Consider the following 20,332-nt stretch of genomic DNA (forward strand, 5'->3'; position numbering starts at 1 on the left):
GTGATTTTCCACTTGATCATAAGGCCATCTGTCTTTCAATCAGATCCTTCTTTGTTTTTCCAGGAGGTGTGCAGCCTGTCCCACTCCTGCGTTGTCCCACGTATCCATAAAGGATCTGTCTGGGGGAACCACAGTGTTTGGGGGGTGGGGTGGGAGGAAGAATGTGGAGGAGTGGAGAGGACCAGCTATCTACCTCATCTCCAGGGCGGGGCCTGGGTAGGTGCTGGCTGATGGGAACAGGTCTACCAGTCTACCTGGGGCATAAAGTGTTGGGCTGTGTTGGCACAGCTGAAGGGAGTGACCCATGAAGAAATGGCAGCTGCTGTTTCCGCCTATCGGGCAAGACCAAGCCTGTTCCAAAGCCAACACTCCCTTAGGATACCTGATGCTAGTTCTCAGGGGTATTTTGAGTACCAAGCATCATCTTCCTCCTGCTACCATGAAAAGGACCCTTAGTAACCCTCCCGTCCCATCTCAGGGTTTCTTCTGTTCCTTTTAGTGTTTCGAGAAGAATCAGTGCATCTGTCTCTGCCACACTGTGGTGGCTTGTGGGGAAAAGGGTGCTACTTGACTCCCTGAAAGCAGGCCTCAGAGGTAAGAGCTGGCTCTCTGACAGAGGCAATGTGCCCAGTATACCCTGGGGGACTCCCAGCACTCCTGTAACCACAGTGCTGAAATTTGGATGCCAGCCATGGCTTCACCGCTTCTAAGCTGCTTTACCTTGAGTCTCTTCTCTCTTTCTGTAAACAAAGGGATTCATTAGACGAGGCAAGCCCTAAGCACCCTCCCCATTTTTTTTCTTTTTTATCCAGACACATCATTTATCCATTGCTAGAATTCAGCTGTATGTGCTATCCAGAAGAGGACTCATTTGCACCTGTCTGGGTGGCTCACCCAGGGGTCACAGGGTCGGGGAGGGGTATACAGGAAAGCTGGTTTCTGTTTCTAAGCCACTCTACTGAGCAGCCAACCAGGAGTCCCTCCAGAGCACCCCTTCTCCTGGCCTGGGGCTGCAGGTGGATTGGGGTCACCATGCCAGGATGCAAGCCAAGACCAGGCTCTGCCTCCTTTGGCTTTGACAGCCTGAAAGGCGAGATCCAATCATGAACTCAGAGCTGCCCCCCTCCTTAAGTGGATTCTTACAATGAGGAGTCCAAGAATTTAGCAGTAGGGAAGAACAAGCAGTGGAAGGGAAACTGTTTGCATCAAAAACATAAATAATTAAGATCCATATATAATATAAAGCTCACACAAATTGCTAAGGAAGCAAAAATTAAGGATTTAAAACGAAGTCTTCTATCCTGGCTTCTGCTCCCTCACTCCTATCTTCATACAACAACTGCAGCTTGAGGTCCTCCAAAGCCCCTCCATAAAAGAAAAAGAAGCCATCCCCATGCTTATGCAGTGAAGTAACACTAGTGTGTGTATTCTTTTAAAATTCACTTAAAATATAAATGACAGCATGTTCACATACAATGCTTTGAAAAATTCTCACGAGTTACATATGGATACATAAAGATTTATCTCATTTTTAAAATAACCACACACATTCCATTCATGGAACCCACATTTATTTTAGTGGTCACTTACTGAAGGACATTTGTTTACATTGTAAAAAATCTCACTCCAAATGTCTCATTAAGTACTCTGGTATATAGCTTTTTATGTGCATATGGTAACTGCACTTAAAGGACATATTTCTAGAATTGCTAGAGCAAAGGTAACGTGCCTTTTTTATGTGGTGAAGCTTATTTTTCTTGCATGAATCTCCACCAATTAGAGTGAATAGGAGTGCCTGGCTGCATCCTTAGCCTGCACATCCAGTCATTACCTTGCAGCACTCCCAAAGGAAGAAAGGGCAGGCTTTACAATTACCACCGTTTTTACTTTTTATTAAATCAAAATTTAATGTTGGACATAGTGGTGCAAACTTGTTAACTCCAGAACTTTGGAGAGAGGCTGAGGCAGGAGGATTGCTGTGAGTTCATGGCCAGCCTGAACTACCTAGTGAGATGGTCTCAAAAACACGTCCCCTCCAAAAAAATTCATTACCCAATGTTTATATCATACTAGAACAGGTCCTTTGGAGAAAGAACATGGCTTTCACTGCCAAACAGTCATCTCTCATTATTTAAATTTCTTTCAAGTCTCCTAATAGGTGTCACCACCATTCCAATAATATTCTGTTGCTCACTAGTTGCTATTCTTCTATCAAGAGATTCATAAAGGGGTCAGATTCCCACACTATTCTTTGGACATGTCAGCCACCATTTAATTTCAATAATAACTTCTTAGATGGATGTGGTGGTACACCCCAGTATTGCATTCCAGCACTTTAGGAGGCTGACATAGGAGGATCATAAACTCGAGTCCAGGTTGAACAATTTAGCAAGACTCTGCTCCAAAATATTTTTTTTTTAAAGCCAGTCAAATTTAGCAGTGCGGGGGGGGGGGGTGTATACCAACTTTAGTGACACTAATGTTAGTAAGTTCTGATAACCCACTGTCATCGGACCAGCCTCTGCTCCAAAATTTAAATAAAATTTTAACTGGGTGTGGTGGCGCTGTAATCCTAGTGCTCAAGAGGCTGAGGCAGGTGCATTGCCAGGGGTTCAAGGTCAGCCTCAACTATATCATGAGAGCTTGTCTCAATGAAATAAAAAATTGTTTTTTTGTCTTTTTCCTTTTTATCGGTACCGGGGATCAAACTCACAACTGCCTGCTTTCAAGGCAGGCGCTTATGCCGCTGAGCTAAACCCCCAGTCCCTTAAATTTAAAAATTTTAAATAAAATTTAACAGGGGAGTGTAAAAAGATAACTTCGTTCATAATTTCAAGCACAGGAGGGTAAGCTCTGCTCCTGAAGTCTACTCTTTGGCCTCAGAGTCCTACCACTGTTTTTTGGTTTTGTGTTTGTTTGTTTGTTTCTTTGTTTTTTGTCTTTTTCCTTTTTACTGGTACCGAGGATTGAACTCAGGACTGCCTGCTACGCAGGCACTTATGCCGCTGAGCTAAATCCCCAGCCCCCTGTTGCTTTGTTTTTGAGACAGGGTCTTGATATGTAGTTCTGGCTGGTCTGAGCCTCTCTATGTAGCCCAGGCTGTTTTCAAAAACAGAGAAATCGAGGCTCAGAGATGTAAACTACTGACCCTTTTAACAATCTGAACCCAGTTCTAGGCTTCCACATTCTTAGTCTAGGAGGATAACTCGAGTGCAGAAGGTGGTTCCTGGGCAGTCAGGACTCACTGATTAAAAGAAAAAACAAAAACAGAAAAACCTCACTGATTTCACAGTGCTTCCCAAGGAGCTCTCTGGTCTTTTGGAACTGCCCCAGACAAGGCCAGGATGACACACCCCACTCCACCCACACACACCCGCGCGCGCCGGGTCCCCATTCAAACACCACCTCATTGGACCTCTCAATGTCAAAGTTCGCCCAGCCCCGTCTTGCACATTTGCTGTAAGGAAGAACTTGCATCCTCCCGGGCCAGCTCCTACCTTCAAAATATTTTGTCAGATGCCGGCTCCCGGTAGGGGAGCTACAGAGGCGGCCGACTCTCCTCAAGACAGGGGAATCCCTCGTTAGGCCGTCTTTAAACGGCAAAATCAAACGATCCTTTACCCCGCACCCCTGACGCCTCAGCGCCACGGCCGTCCAGAAAAACTACCTTTCAAGCCTTCCTTAGTAGGGCAGCACCCAGGAGCTGGACAATCAAGTTCGTCACGACGCTCGGGCGCCATCTTGCGTTCATTCGTTGGTGACAACCCAGAAACCACATTTCCCAGCGTGTCTAGCGCATCCGCGCAGGCGCAAACAGCGTCCTCTCGTTTCCATGGGAACCTCTCCCACAGAGTTGTGGCCCCTGGACTCCACTGAGAGCCGGCGATACTCCTTCCGAGGAGCACGGGCACTGTGACGAGGTCTGCAGTCCACTGAGGGGGCAAAATAGGGGACTTGAGGGGACGCCGGCCCTGACTCCAGAATTCTTGCGAATGTTCGAACATTCCTGGGGCCGCGGCGCTCTGAGGTGGAGGGGCTTGGATCGGCGCGGGTGGTCGAGGACAGTGTTGGGCTTCGGCAGGTGCGACCGACGACTAGTACTGTCCGAGGGCGTGGGTAGAGCGCGGGCAGCCGGCCGGAAATGGTTTGTGCAGCGGGTGAAAGGCGGCGGGCAGGGCGAGAAGCTCGCCTGGGGCTGGACCCGACTCTGCCTCTCACGGACCGCAGACCCGGGGCAGCTCTTAGCGCTTCTGGGCTTCAGTGCCACTCACCCTACACCGCAAAAGGGGGTTTGGACTGGAATTTCTTGTATCCAGTGCAACCGTGTTGCAGAGCTTCAGACTTCCGTTGCTTCTGTGTGACCCAGAGAGGAAATCCCTTCATCTTGCTGAGCCCAAATTCTCTTCTCTGTAAAATAAAGGGCTTGAAGCAGGTGATCCTAAGATACCTTCTAGAAGTATACTTTACTTACCTACAGCTGTGTTTATTTCCCCTCATTACGTAGCAAGTGCACGAAGAAAGAAAACGGATGATTTCGAGCAAGAATATCAGCTTGGGATGTAGAGTTAGAAATGGGTTTGTGACTTTAGGTAGATTTTACACCTCCTGAGCCGAAAACTGGTGACAACAATAATACCGCCTGAAGGCAGAGGATGTAGCTGAGCAGCGCAGTGCCTGTCTACCAAGCACGAGGCCCTGGGTTTGATTTCTGGTACAAAACAACCCCCCTCAAAATAGTACTTCAGGTTTTTTGGAGTTTTTTCTTTGTTTTTGTCTTTTGGTACCAGGAATCAAACTCACGACCTCATGCTTGTCAGGCAGGTGCTGTGCCACAGAGCTTTATCCCTGGCCCAGTTTGTTTCTTTTGAGATCGGCTTGCTATGTTGTTCAGGCTGGCTTTGAACTCATTATGTAGCCCAGGCTGGTCTTGAACTTGTAGCAACCCTCCTGCCCCAGCCTCCTACGTCTGCCACCAGATATGACCTTAAATGTTAAGCTGGATAATGCAAGTGCCATGTTTCCCTGAAAATAAGACCGAGTCATATTAATTTTTGCTCCAAAAGATGGAATAGGGCTTATTTTTAGGGGATGTCTTATTTTTTATGTACAAAAATATACATTTATTGAAATACAATCCTGTCATCTTCTGGAAAATCTGTTTATAGCTCTTTAAACCCTGAATTCTGGTCTGAATTTTTTTTTTTTTTTTTTTTTTTTTTTTGGACTTGGGATCAAACTCACTACCTCGCACTTGCCAGGCAGGTGCTTAGGCCGCTAAGCTAAATTCCCAGCCATGGCCTGAAATTTTTGCAGCTATACTTCCTGTAGAACTATTGACCCCAGTCAATATCATGTCTAGGAATAGAGCTCTCTTGTTTTGGTTTTTGGGGGTTTGATTTTTTTGAGAAAGGGTCTCACTATGTATCCCCCAGACTGGTCTCAGTTTCATGGTGATCTTTCTGCCTCAGCCTCCCAAGAGAGTTTTCCTTAAATGAGTGCTTCTTGTCCACATACCCTGCTTATAGTGCATTGGCCACACAACTGTTGGTGATTTTATCTGATGAGCCCTTCAAGTTACAACCCCTAGTGTAGTAGTCTTCACAGTTTCATTAAATTGTGTTAATTGAAGACTTACAAGACAAGAATTGCAACAAAAATGATGACAGTTAATGATAAGCCAGGCATGGTAGTACAGACCTGTGATCCCAGCACTCAGGAAGCTGAGACAGGAGGATTGCTGTAAGCTCAAGGCTAGCCTAAACTGCATAGTGAGATCCTGTCTTAAAAAGACCAAAAAAAGTGCCAGGAATTTAGCTCAGCGGCATAAGCGCCTGTCTGGCAAGCATGAGGTCATGAGTTCAATTCTCAGTACCAAAAAAAAAAAAAAAGTCCACACAAAAGAGACCAAAAAACTTGCAGGAACCAAAATTAAGGACACATTTATTTCACATAAGTATATTAAATGTATCAATTATAACACACAATATGTTGAATTACAAAGATTCATATTACAGCCATGTCCATATGCTATCAGGTGTCTATACTCTGGTCATTTGGCATGTACACCTATTTATGTAGGCGTTTACCTTTGGTCTAAAGGGGATGGTTTAGGTATTTACAAATACCTAATTATAATTTATATTATCATTTAACCCACAGCTACTACAAATGGGTCCTGAGGACCCGATGCATTTTGAAAAGTGCATTATACAGTAACTATTTTTATTTATTTATTTATTTATTTATTTGTCTTTTTCCTTTTTACCGGTACCGGGGATCGAACTCACAACTGCCTGCTTGCAAGGCAGGCGCTTATGCCACTGAGCTAAACCTCCAGCCCCCCAGTGACTATTTTTAAAAGTGTTCATAAAACTATGAAAGCTTACAGCAGAAATCCTAGAAATGCTGGGATAACAGGTGTGTAATTGAGAGGCTGCAAGTTCTGAGGGCAGCCTGAACTGCATAGTGAAACATATCTCAGAAAGAAAAAAGCTGGGAATGGAGATTCCTATTATAGAAGAGCTCTGACAACCTGCTGACAAAAGCAAAAGCAAAAGATGCAAGAAGCAAGGACAGAAAAACTGCTATCCAATATGGTGTTTATAAATGCCAATTTGTAATCAGTGCTATAAGAAATTTTATGCTAAGTGTTTTGAAAATTCATTTTGGTTTGTTTATATTACAAATAGTTATGTAATATACATTTTTTCTTATGTATTTACAAATAAAAATTCAGCAAAAATACTTTTTACTTTTATAAAAAAAATTAGGGACCCGAGATTTAGCTCAGCAGTGTAAGTGCCTTTCTGACAAATGCAAGTTGTGAGTTTGATCCCTGGTACAAAAAAAAAAAAAAAAAAATTGCAGGACCGGGATTTAGCTTAGCGGCATAAGCACTTGCCTGGCAAGTGTGAGGTCGTGAATTCAATCGCTGGTACCACAAAAAAAAAAAAAAAATTAAATGTATGGGTCCTGGAGACACATGAGTAGTACATATTGAAACTAAAATGAGTGTCTGTTAAGTATACTCATTTTAAGTATAATGTTTAATGTCAATAATATTATTTATATTTCACTGTGTATTAATATTATTTTATAATTCAATCATCTGCCATGTGCTGCAACAGACATACTAAATGTATCAGTGTGGTTGATGATCTTAATTAGGGCTTATTTTTGGGTAATGCTTATATTACAAGTATCCTGAAAAGTCATGCTAGTTAAATCTTATCTTACTGGAATTAGGGTACAGATTTAGCCCAGTGTCTGCATATAGTATGTACTACCCAAGTCTCAGATTTCTGATAACGTTTTCATATTAAAATATTCCTTAGCCCTTCTCCTATTTATTTGAGGCAGAATCTCACTAGGTGGTTTAGATTGGCCTTGAACTTATTATATAACCTAGACTGCCCTTGAACTCAAGGCAATCCTTCCACCTCATTCTCCCAAATCCTGAAATTACAGGCATGTGCCACCATGGCCAGCTCCTTCTCCCATAGTTTGAAGTCAGTTTCTTTGTTTCTGGGCAAATTCATTCTCCTAGACAAGATAGTTTTATAGGCTAGTTTTTATGGGGAAGTTGGGGTGTTCTCACCCAGGGTTGGATACTCAAGGCCAGTGTATCTGTTGCTTCACCTGTGATCTGGGTTGTATCATTACCATGTAGCAATCTAGCGAGCATGCAAAACCCAACAGCATTTAATGGGGAAGATACTTTCCCTTCAGTAAGAATTTTTTCCCATCTTTTTGAGACAGTGTCTCGCTCTGAAGTTCAGGCTGGGCTTGAGCTCATTGAGTAGCCCAGGTTGGCCTCACACTTGCAACCATCCTCCTGCCTCAGCCTTCCGAGTGCTGGGATTATAGGCATGTGTCTTCCTTAAGATTTGTAGAGAATGTGAACACATATGAAACAGCTTTAGGTTGAATACATTTCTTTTAATCTGGGACGTCTGTATTTAACAATTCTTCCTTCATCCAACAAACATTTTTATGAAAAAACTGTTCCATGAGTAGCATTGTGCTGAGTATTCAAAGGATGGAAAGGTGTTGTATTAGCCTTCTCATCTCTGAGACACGATACCTGATACCCACAATTCAGGGAGGGTTTAACTTAGCTCACGGTTTCAGAGGATTCAGTCAGTCACAGTAGAAACATCATCAAGACAGGGTGTAGCTGAGCAAAGCTGTTTAGTTTGTAGCAGCCGAGAAACAGAGCAGGGGAACTGTTCAGAGAGGAAGGTGGGGGGACCACAGAGTATCCTAAGTCACATCTCCATCACCCACCCAGACACCCCCTGGAGCATGCTTTACTAATGTGCAAGGCATTTCTTTCTTTCTTTCTTTTTTTGGTATGGGGGATTGAACTCACAACCTCACATTTGCCAGGCAGGTGCTTGCACCACTGAGCTAAATCTCCAGCCCATGTGAGTCACTTCTTAATCCATTGCGGTTGGCATATCACCATCAGTGGTTGCAGATATATAAAACAATCTTTTTAGATGACAGGAAACAGGGATGTAGACCTTTTGCAGATGGGAAGAGGATCTAGAGATGGATGAAGGCTAGGGGAAAGAAAAAGAACTAAGATGAGTGTATATATATAAAAATTCCCCATGATGGATGTTTATTATATATTGCAAACATGTAAAAAAATCTTTTAAGAAATGGGTCAAAAAAAGAAAAGAAACATAGGGTCTGATAGAGATTAATTATGCATAGTGAACATATGTAATTCAAGCCGAAAGTGATATATTGCAAGAGAAGTCCAGATGACTCTGTTAGGGAGACTCAGAAGCAGGAGAGGCCACTGCTGAGTCACTGTAATGAGGGAATGAGGATGAGCCAGCATTTGAGCCTCCCAGAGCTCATGGAAAATGTGCATAAGTGAAGGAAGGAAAAGATATTGAAAGCACCCTTTCCACAGCCTTGCGCTGCATGAAGTGTCTGTAGCCCTGAGAGGGCAAGGCCCCAGAAGACAGGAGTTGGGTTTTGCTCGGTGTTTTGTTCCCTTCTTGCCACATGATTGCAACACAGTACATAATAGTAAGTCGGGCCTGTGGCTTTCCCACAGAGAAGAACCAGCCGGGGTCTCTATTCTACCCCAGCCCCTTTTTATTAGACACATGTGCCTCTTTATGCCACTTCTATAGCATAAGAATGTGAACAAGCGGATGATAACAAGGTAAACGTTGGATCATTGGCCTGTTTAGTGCAGTACCAGCCAAAGAGCCTAAGGAACAAGATTGCACAAATGGAGAGGTGGGGCTGTGAGCCTCCTTCTTTGAGCTGAGATGATGAACCGTAAGAGGAGGAAATGGAAGCCTAGGGTCATGAAGTGGTCTTGAGGACCAATAATGGATACTCCTTAGACTCTGGTGTTCATTTTTGTTTCTCCTTTTCTATGGCCCACTCATCCCCATGACTTCTTTTTTTTTTTTTTTTGAGACAAGGTCTCACTATGTAGTTCAGGCTGACTTTGAATTCACTCTGCAGTTCAAGATGGTCTCAAACTTGTAACAGTCCTCTTACCCTAGCTTCCCAAGTGCTGGGATTATAGGCACATGCCACTCACCCAGCTCTAGTGACATTTCTTTCCCATCAGTAACTCACATAGAAGTGGGGAACTATGTCCACCATGCCAGTAGATTACCGGGATTTGCAGCTGCTGCAAAGAAATGAAATTCACTCAGTAGCTCCACCTTGAGACTGTTTTTTTGGAGTCCTGCCCTTGTCCAGTCCTGTTCAGAAGCCCTTCAGTAAGGGGAGCCCTCAGAGACAGGCAGGCAATAAACGATAGAAAGGAGGCCTACACCAGGTTCCCAAATAGAGGTGTCTCTTGAGGAGGACACAAGTACAGGCGATTGAGGACAAGGCCTGTTTAATTCATCAGAAGTCTAGACTCCAGTGATTTCTCTCTTGCTCTGCAGATGTAATCACCCTCAAAGCAGGGAAGCTGGGGGGAGGATAGGTGGGTACAACCAGGAAGAGAGTAGAGCACAACTGACTGCATTTTTTTGTCTTAGGTATGGGATGGTATGGGACCTTCGGGGGACCAAATGTGCTTCTTTTTCTGGAGACAAGCCAAGGAAGTTCTTGCCCTCCTCCAAAAGCCTGTGCCTGGGCTGAAGCCCTGCTCTTGAGTTTTCATCCTGCCTCTATAATTTGCTGCCACTCCACTGCCTCAGGTAAGTGCCTGGTGGGCTTGTCAAGACTCCTCTGCAGCTAAGTGCTATGAGAAGCCTAAGCCTGGTGCCTAAGAGGAAGTTATGATGACTCAGTGACTACTATGGAAGCTTGTGTCACCAGGCTTCTGGAGCATAACTGTCCTTTACCATTTACCAAGCACTGTCACTTATGTGTAATGTCAAGCAGTAGCAGGAAGGTCTTGTATTGTGACTTTCACTTTTCCATAGGAGGGTCTGAGTTCTTAGCTTATAGGTCAAAGACCTCAATGACAGCAACCTTTCCTGCCTCCATTCTTTCTGAAGGGATGCCATCTGCTCACTAGGGAGGTTACAATCCTCCACTACCCTGAAATATCCTTTCCTTCTTTTCTGTTTCAGCCAGAAACGACTTTCCAGCCCAACCCAGTGACTGTCACCCAGACAGGTTAGAGGACTCTCTCATTCTCATGCTGTTGCTAGATAACAATTTGTTCTCATGGTGACAGGTCCTATCCAAGATGAAATGCCCTTCCCCTTGGTTCTGCTAGGTTTGCCTTCACCTAGGTAGGTTTCCTGGATAGCTGGGATACTTTAGGGAGTTCTAGAGGACTCCCTAGGGGACCAAGACTAGGAAAGCTGTTCCCCCAGTGGGTGAGCAGGGGCAGCAAAGTTTGCCTGGTGAGATGGGCATGGATAGTAATGCCATACCTGACTCTTGACACCCTGACAGAGCTCAGGGAGCCACAGAGGTACAGGTATAGATAACAGAAGAGGACACAAGGAGGTATCAGCCTAGGCTGAAGTGGGTCAGAGATCCCCACCTGCTGGCCTAACTGAAGCCAGAGTCAGCTGTGAAGGCTAGTTTAGGCTTAGAAAGAGAGTAGGGTGAGGAGAGGAAACTGGTGATGTGCATCTTAAATGTTTTGTCCCCATCTGGCTTGAGGAGACTCGTGGCTGGCTGGACTTACCCAGGAAGTAGCCACCTGTCTCCCTGAGCAGCACAGCTCTTGATTTGGCAGTCTGGCTCTCACCCTAGGAAGGCCAGCACCCTTCTCCACAGCTTCCCCCTGTCTGTGGCTCAGACAGATGATCCACCAGCTCTGTCCATGGGCTGATTGCTTCTTCTTCCCACACGCTCTTTTTTTTTTTTTTTTTTTCTTTCCTTTTTTCCGGTACCAGGGATCAAACTCACGACCACCTGCTTGCAAGGCAGGTGCTTATGCTGCTGAACTAAATCCCAGGACCCATCCCCCTTTCCACACGCTTTTTTTTTTTTTTTTGTCTTTTTCCTTTTTATCGGTACCCGGGATCGAACTCATGACTGCCTGCTTACAAGGCAGGCACTTATGCCGCTGAGCTAAATCCCCAGCCCCTCCCACACACTCTTATACTGGACTGAAATCTGTGTCCTTAAAAGGTCCCCAACCTGAACCTCTTTTCAACGCAGAGACGGGACTTTGGAAGGTAAAGTGAGTGCCACTGGACAGAATAAGCAGTTTGGGAGCAACAGATAGGTTTATTTTGAGATCTATTGGGTAACCAAGACGGTAAACAGAAATTGGCCCCACTTGGGTCCTGTATGGTGGGTAGGGCTGGCTTACAGCGAGGCCCACAGGCTGTCACCTCAGCACAATTTGCTGACAGTCCCCACTGGCCCACATTGCCATCCTGCTCATCCTTAGTCTCCTTCCTCTTCAGTTCTGTTTACTCATCTCTTCCCTCCTCCCCTCCCTGCTGCTCTGACACAGCCCTCTAATTGTATGCAACTATAAAACAGGGTAAAATATAAGAGGATTCTCATTGGATTTCATCAAAGCAGACCTAGGCTGGGCGTGGTGCATGCGTATAATCCTAGCACTTGGGAGGCTGAGGCAGGAGGATCACTAGGAGTTTGAGGCTAGGGCTGGACTTCATAGTGAATTCAAGGTCTGCCTGAACTACATAGTGGGACCCTGTCTCAAAAACAAAACAAAACAAGCAAAACTGACTACGGAAGAAAAGTACTTGAGGCCAACCCTATGTTAACTCTGGCCTCAAATCTGTGCCTTGAGACAGTGTGCTAACCACAAGGCTCCCAAGATGTGGAAACTGCAAAACAGAGGGCTAGAGAGATAGGTGCTCTGCACAGGGAAGATGCCTGGGGTCTGCATGTGGGTTCTCTACACATCCTTAAGTGAGGGTTGGGCGGCACACATGCGTGGTCTCTGTGAGCTGGCAGAGTTGCTGCTGCTGCTGCTGGGCTAGGAATGGAATGGAGATACCACAGCTCACACAGTGCTGGGAGAGTCTGAGTTCTGGCCTCACCAGAGTGAAAATGCTTTATTAAACTCCTGGACATTGGGCTGGGACACCAGGAAGACTGTGCCACACAAAAGGACAGTGGCTAGAGCAGTCTTGCCCACCACAGGGGGAAAATGGTAGTATTTGTTTACAAATTATCAGTGTCTGATTTTACACCATAGTGACAGACTAGAGAGCCTGAAAAGCTGAAAATATTTACTATCAGGCTCATTATGGGATCAGTTCTTTGCTATCCCTTCTACAGAGAGAGGGCTACTCTCAATTTGGCCTAAAATCAAGTCTTAAAAATTGGATTAAGGGGGGCTGGGGGTTTAGCTCAGCGGCATAAGCGTCTGCCTTGAAAGCAGGCAGTCGTGAGTTCGATCCCCAGTACCGGTAAAAAGGAAAAAGACAAAAAAAAAAAAAAAAAAAAAAAAAATTGGATTAAGGAGAATTGCTAGATATGAATTGCCCAACAGAACAAAACTCAGTGTTCTTTAAAAGAAAGTATTTTCCAGACAAGTCCAGCATACCCTAAAAACTACTAGTCATTCAAGGAAAGAAGAAAATATGACCCATAACTAGGAAAAAAGTGGTCAGTGGAAACATACCCTGAAATGACCCGGATGTTGAAGTTAGTGAACAATCCCTTAAAGCACTCTAAATACAATTAAGGACTTACGGGAAAATATGATAGTCTTAGTGGGAATCTAAGGAAAGAAACTGAAACTGTAACAAAAAGAAATTTCAAGCTGGGCCCAATAGCCCACACCTGTAATCACAGCACCTTGGGAGACTTATAGGAGGAGAACTGCAAATTCCAGCCCAGCCTGGGCAATTTAGCAAGACCTTGGCTCAAAAATAAAGAATAAAAGAGGGCTAGAAATATACCTCTGTGTAAAAGCCTTGGATTCGAGCCCCAGTTAACCCTCCCCTACAAAGAAAAAGATAAAAAAATACCAGTATTGGACAATACCTGAAAAAATCCACTGGGTAAGCTCAAAATAAGATTTGTTTTTCTTTCTTTTTTTTTTTTTTTTTGTCTTTTTCACTTTCATTTTTATCGGTACCAAGGATCGAACTCATGACCGCCTGCTTGCAAGGCAGGTGCTTATGCCGCTGAGCTAAATCCCCAGCCCTAAAATAATATTTAAGAAGATGGTTTGGCAGAGGAAAGGGCCATGAACAATGGTATTACCTTTAAAATGCTAACAGGTGTGGTGACGCATGCCACGCCTGCAATCCCAGCATGAGTTTGAGGCCAGACTGGCTTAAATAGTGAGTTCATGACCAGCCTGGACTACATAGTGAGACTGTGTCTCAAAAAGTAGAACGTAAAGACAAAGCCCTGATGCTTTAAAAAAAATATGTTAAAATGCTAACAGGAAAAGAATTTCAGTCAAGAGTTCTATATTCAATGAAAACATCCTTCAAAGCAAGGGAGAAACATAAAGATGTTTTTAGAAAATGCAAGATGAAGAAATTTGTTCCGGCAGATTTGTGCTGTGAGAAATGCTGAAGGAAGTTAATTCGGACCAAGAAGAAATTTGGAAACTTGGGTCTGTTGGAAGGAAGGAAGAGGCACAGAAATGAAAATACCTGGATAAATAGGAGAGAAAGCTTTTTTCTTCTTAATTCCCACAGAAGACAAATGACTGTTTACAGCAAAAGTAGTTAGCATAAGGTATAGTTCATGACACATGGAGGAGTGTGTTTTATAATAGTACAAAGGGAGGAGTAAATAAAATTGTATGGTTATAAATTCCTTACTTTTGTGAAATGTCAAGAAGTGCAATTAGACTCTGACAAATTAGCAATGGATATTATAATCTCTAGATAAATTAAAGTTATAGCCAAAAAAATTAAGTAGAGAAAATAAAATATAATCATAATTATATTCTATATAATTATATAGAATTGATACATATAATTTGATGTATAATTATATTGAAAGACATAATTATATATATTGCATATGGAATTACTTGCAGACATATTGCTTATAGTCAATTCCTCAAAAGAATGCAAGAAAAAAACAAAGCAAAAAAAATGGGGGAGAGGGCAAATAGAAAACAAATAACAAACTGACAGACTTTGTTATGGACTACACTATGTCCTGTCCCTCCCCTCAAGATTTTGTATATTAGGAAGTACGAGTGTAGCTCAATGATTGACCACATTCTTAGCATGCCCAAGGCCCTGGGCTCGATCCTCAGCACCAAAAAAGGAAGAAAAAAACTACATTAAAATCCTAATCCTCAGTACCTCAGAAGGTGACAATATTTGGAGATAGAACCTGATAGAAGTATTAAGTTGGGCTGGGGATTTAGCTCAGTGGCATAAGTACCTGCCTTGCAAGCCTGCAGTTGTGAGTTCGATCCCTGATACCGATTAAAAAAAAAAAAAGTATTAAGTTAACAGTGTGACATTATGGCAGACCCTAAACCCAGTATTGACCAATGTCATGAAAAAAAGAAAGTTTGTGCTCACGGACATGAACAGAAGAAGGAGGATATAGAGATGGCAGTTTAAAAGCCAAGTACAGAGAGAGCTAGGACAGATCAGTTTTTTCCTTGTAGCTCTCAATAAGAATCAGCCCTACCAATACCTTGATCTTGGGCTTCTCCAGAATTGTGAGAAAATTAACTTTTGTTGTTCAAACCACCTAATCTGTGACACCCTTCAGCCTGACTGGGGCCTGCGCAACAGAAGCCTCACTGAGCCTCTGGCTGTCTGGTCAGAGGAGCACCTTGTGTTTCATTTAACCTGGCTCTCTGAACCAGCCTAGAATTACTGTCCTCCACCTACCATGCTGCTGCGAAGAGCTGTTTCTCCCCATTGTTTGTTTCTTTTTTCCTTTCCTCTACCCTCCCTTCCAGCTTTTTCATGGTTTAGGTTTTGCAGAAGGTTCCTGCAAGGCCCCTCTCCTGGCGGCCACCCTGTTCCCATCTCTCTGGAACCACATTCCTCTATTCCCGCCACTCCCTCCCACCCCCAGAGTGATGAAGTGCTTAATGCACAACCTGGGTGAGTCTCACAGACTGAGTAGAAGAAGCGGGTGTGCTGCATGGAGGCACTGATATAAAAGGAGAGCAGGGAAAACATCTTTGATCATAGAAACGGGATTGAGTAAGATAGGAGCCAAGGAGGCTGTGGGAATGTTCTAGATCAGCGATGGGGAACTGTCTCTGGCATGCGTGCTGTAGTGGACTGTTTATATCACTAAAAGCTCTAGAAGGTTCGCTGTCACTGTTCTGGATCATAAAGGGACTGGTGGTTACAGTGGTGTATACATTTGTTAAAACTGCATACTTAAAATCTGGAATTTTGGGGCTGGGGATTTAGCTCAGCGGCATAAGCACCTGCCTTGCAAGCAGGCAGTCTTGCAAGCAGGCAGTCATGAGTTCGATCACCGGTACGGATAAAAAAAAAAAAAGACAAAAAAAAAATCTGGAATTTTATCATAGAGAAATTATACCTTAATGAAATTGATTTTTTTTTTTTTTTTACAAATCTGTATATTGACATCTACAGTTCAAACCCAACACTTGAGATTTTTCCTCACCTCCTTATGCCATAGATTTTCTTCATTTGGGGGCTGGGGATTTAGCTCAGTGGCATAAGCGCCTGCCTTGCAAGTAGGCAGTCGTGAGTTCGATTCCCGGTACTGAAAAAAAAGAGATTTTCTTCATTTTTCATAGCATATGCTCTGGTTCACAACATCTCTTTACCTATTCATTTTTCCTATCCTTAATACAAAAATAGCCAAATAATTTTGAAGTTACTATACACATGGCATTATCAGCAACAACCTACTAAGAAAAGTTCAGTGTTATTTACTAGTTTCCTTTTGTTTTTGTTTTTTTCCTGAGACAGAGGGTCACACTAAGTAGTTCAGACAGCCTTTGAACTCACTGAGTAGCCCAGGCTAAACTCAGACTCACAGCAAGCCTCCTGCCTCAGCCTCCCAAACCCTGGGATTACGTACATGTGCCACTGTGCCTGAATCTATCTGAAAATTTTTTTCTTTTTTTCCTTGATGGAGTTTTTTTTGTTGTTGTTAATTTTTTGTTGTTGTTGTTGTTAATTTTTTTTTTTTTGGTCTTTTTCCTTTTTATCGGTACCAGGGATCAAACTCACAACTGCCTGCTTGCAAGGCAGGCGCTTATGCCGCTGAGCTAAATCCCCAGCCCCCTGAGCTAAATCCCAGCCTCACCATGATGGAGTTTGAATTCACCTAGTGATCTGCCACTGAGCTATACCCCCAGATTTCACTTGAATTCTTCCATCCTATTTTCTGTGGTTATATTATTAATTTTCTGTGTAGTAAGGTGAATTGGTTACTGTATTTTTGTTTTGTTTTGTTTTTTATGAGGAGGATAATACTGGGAATTGAATCCAGGGCCGTCACACTGAGCTACATCACCGACTCTTTTCTTTTCTTTTCAGATAGGGCCTAGCTAAATTGCTAAATTGTCCAGGTTAGGCTCAAACTTAGAATCCTCCTGCCTCTGCCTATGAGTGTATGCCACCACTCCCAGCTCATTTGTTGGTTTATTTTCAGTAACTTTATTTTCTTTTAAAACCTCTTTTATCCAGGTGTGATGCTGTATGGTTTTAATCGCAGCTATTTGGGAGGTTGAGGTAGGAGGATCACAAGTTCAAAGGCAGCCTGTGAGCAACTAAAATAATAAAAATTGACTAGCCATGTAGCTCAGTGGTAGCGTGTTTGCCTAGCATACATGAGCCCTTGGGTTCAATCTCTAGCACCAAACAAATATATTTTGTTAAACTGTCTCCAAATATGTAAAATATGTGGTTCACAAGCTGAACTGTATTTTAAAATACACTCATTTGCATCTTTTTCCCCTCATCCTTCCCTATCCCAACAGTAAAGCTTTGCTCGTTTCTAGTTTATACTATTTCTTTTTTCAAATGTATACACAACAACAAGGTAGTATGCAAAGGTAGTGTACTGCATATTTAATAATTTATCCTTGAAATAACTCCCCCTCAGCTAGTGAAAACTTCCCTTTTCTTCTCTAGTCACACAGGGCCCCCTGGTTGAGTTATTTAGTCAGTCTCCTGGGCTGAGCGGGAATATAGGTTGTTTCTAATATCGCTGTTACAAGTAATGCCATAAGAAGCATGCTTGTGCATTTGTTGTTTTGTGCTTTTAAATCGAATCTTTGGGGGTAAATTCCCAGAAGTGGGGCTGTTGAGTCACAGGGTCAGTGTTCTACTGAACCTTCCTACCACACACAGCTGGAGGACTCTTCCCTCCCTCCCAGTGACTGTGGTACAAAGGGTATAGATCTGTGAATTCAAGGTAGCCACAAAATCAATGCATTATGTGGCACAGTAGCCTTTTATCCTTAGTGGAACTGTTTCCATTATCTTTAGTATTTTCTTTTTTTTTTTTTTTTTTGTCTTTTTTTGAGACAGGGTCTCGCTATGCAGTTCAGGCTGGTCTTGAGCTCACTTTGTAGCCCAGGCCCGGTCTCAAACTCGCAACAATCCTCCTGCCTCAGCCTCCCGAGTGCTGGGATTACAGGCATGGGCCTCCATGCCCGGCTAGTATTTTCTTTTTCTTTTTTTTTTTTTTTTAGTATTCATTGACTACATCAGCTGGCTGAGTGTGGTGGCACATGTCTGTAATCCCAGCACTCAGCAGGCTGAGGCAGGAGGATCACTGTGAGTTCAAGGCTAATATGGGCTATTCAGTAAGCAGGCCAGCCTGAACTGTACAGCAAAACCCTATCTCAAAAATGATAGGATTATTTCCAAAAGATGAAAAGTATTTCTAAAAGATGAGAAGTATAAAACAAAAAGAGGCTTTTATTCTGAGAACACGGAGAGAGATTACTGGCACCCCCCACCACTGGAGTCCTGTGATCTCTCCAGCGGACATGTGGCATGGGGGGTATGTAAGTAGCCTCAGTTTGGGGTGGAACCTAAGGGGGCATCAGGGATGCATGGGTAGCCCATTGGTCCTAGGTTTGGCGCCATTCCCAGGCGCAAATTCCCAGGGGCGGGAAGATGGGGGAGATAGGGGCTTCCTGGTTCCAGGTACAGTGTCCGGCTTGGGCCAAAAGCCTTTCATATCCCGTCTTATGATTATTATTATGAAAAGGGGCAAAGATTTATTTCTCTCTTTAACTACTTCCTGCTGGCAGAGGGCACTGTACTGGAGCCTAGGGGAGTCGACGGGATGACAGTTGATGCCCAGGTAGAAGCTGGTGCCAGGTGTTTTAGCCAGGACAACTTCACTGGTGAATGAACGTATGTTAGACTGGAAAAACAAAGAGACAAGGTGTTATGAGGAGACATGGCACTGTCATATTTAAGGACCCAGGTGAGGTAGAAGGAAAGGTGCCTTTGATTTAGACATGTCATTATATCAGGATCATGTTGAGGTAGGAACATTTCCTCGGTAAGGCATAATTCTAAAAATTAAATGTGGGGTTAGGAGGAGTGAAGTTATGAGAGGTGATTACTCTCCCATCTGAAAGCATAAAAGTTAAGAAGTAGGTCAGTAAGGCTTGTCTCTGGTATGCATGATGTTGGAGTCTGTAGGCAATACTGTTAAAGAGTCCTGCTGTAAAAATGATCATTAATAGAATGTAAGGAATTAGGAACCAAAGTGGATAACAAAACATGACTTAGCCTGTTAACTGTGGCTGTGAGGCCTTTGTGAGATGGAGACAGGTGGGCGACAGACGATGAGATAACCACTCAGAATGATCAGATTTAGGGCTGGGAGGGCACCTCTTAGCCTGATGTGAAACCAGGATGGCAGTCCAGCAACTTTGACTGATGTAGGGGTAGCCAAGTAGACCAGATGGGGGCCACTCAATCTTAGTTGTAATCTACATGGGACAGGCCCAGTCCGCAAAGGTTGATTTGGCTGGCTGTCAATGCCTACAACAGAAATCAAGGACTTACTACAAGGTCCTGAAAATTCAGGAAGTACACTATAAGTCGTCCTCGTATCCACAAGCAGAGATATTATTTTGCCTGAGACCTCCAGTGAGACTTGGGGCTCCAACAACGTTACTGGAGTGGGGGCTGTGAGCCCCGAGCCCCATCAATCTTCCACAGCAAGTCCAAGCAGGTCAGTCAGCGACAAATCTGGCATTGACGAAGTCTCCTGTGAGGGCAAGGGATTAGAAGATGGCCTAGCCGCTTGCTGGTGGCTAAGACAATCGCTCTTCCAATGCCCTTTAATGTTGCAGTATGGGCAGGGCCCAAGAGGAATGCCAGGGTTAGGGCAGTCTTTTGCCCAATGTTCTTGTTTGCTGCATTTGAAGCACGGTCCGGGCGGGACTCGGGCAGCCACATCTTGTTGTGGATATTTTGTCTTGGGAGCTCCGAGTGCCACTGCTAAGAGGTCAGACTGATATTTAGCAAACTTTAATTTTTGAGCTTGCTTTTCTTCTTTTTGAATCTTATCTCTATTGTTGAAGATACGGAAGGCTAATTTAAGTAGATCCCCTTATGGAGTTTGAGGGCCATGTTCAACCTTTTGTAATTTTGCACGAATATCAGGAGCAGACTGTGAAATAAAATAAGAGTTAACAACAATCATCCCTTCATGAGAGTCTGGGTTTACATTAGTATACTTGATTAAGGTTTCCCGAGGCCAATTTAAAAACACAGCCGGATTTTCATTAGCCTCCTGGACCTGTTCTAAAAGCTTGTTGTAGTTAGTATGCTTGTGAACAATCTTATTAAGGCCCACAATCGACACTCAATCATCTTATGTAATTTTTTGAACCTTGTCCATTCTGATAGTTCCAGTCAGGATCTTGGTCTGGCACAGCTACAGGCCCAGGGTCGTTTTCAGTGATGTTTGCCCTATGCCTGCGATCAGCTTCTTCTCGAGC

General features: G+C 43.7%; 1 protein-coding gene across 1 annotated transcript in view; it reads left to right on the plus strand.

Moving 5' to 3' along the window:
* The first annotated feature begins 3,770 nt into the window (after positions 1 to 3,770).
* The window catches only part of Rad9a (RAD9 checkpoint clamp component A), a 65,225-nt gene continuing 48,663 nt past the window's right edge, over positions 3,771 to 20,332 (plus strand). Inside the window, exons 1-2 of the mRNA XM_063227621.1 lie at positions 3,771 to 3,920; positions 10,026 to 10,187. Coding sequence (XP_063083691.1) covers positions 10,028 to 10,187 — 160 coding nt within the window. The 5' untranslated portion in view covers positions 3,771 to 3,920; positions 10,026 to 10,027. The remainder of the gene's footprint in view (positions 3,921 to 10,025; positions 10,188 to 20,332) is intronic.

Source organism: Cavia porcellus, unplaced genomic scaffold, assembly GCF_034190915.1.
Source record: "Cavia porcellus strain 051 isolate PalLab524CR breed Dunkin Hartley unplaced genomic scaffold, mCavPor4.1 scaffold_17, whole genome shotgun sequence".
NCBI classification, from domain to species: Eukaryota; Metazoa; Chordata; class Mammalia; order Rodentia; family Caviidae; genus Cavia; species Cavia porcellus.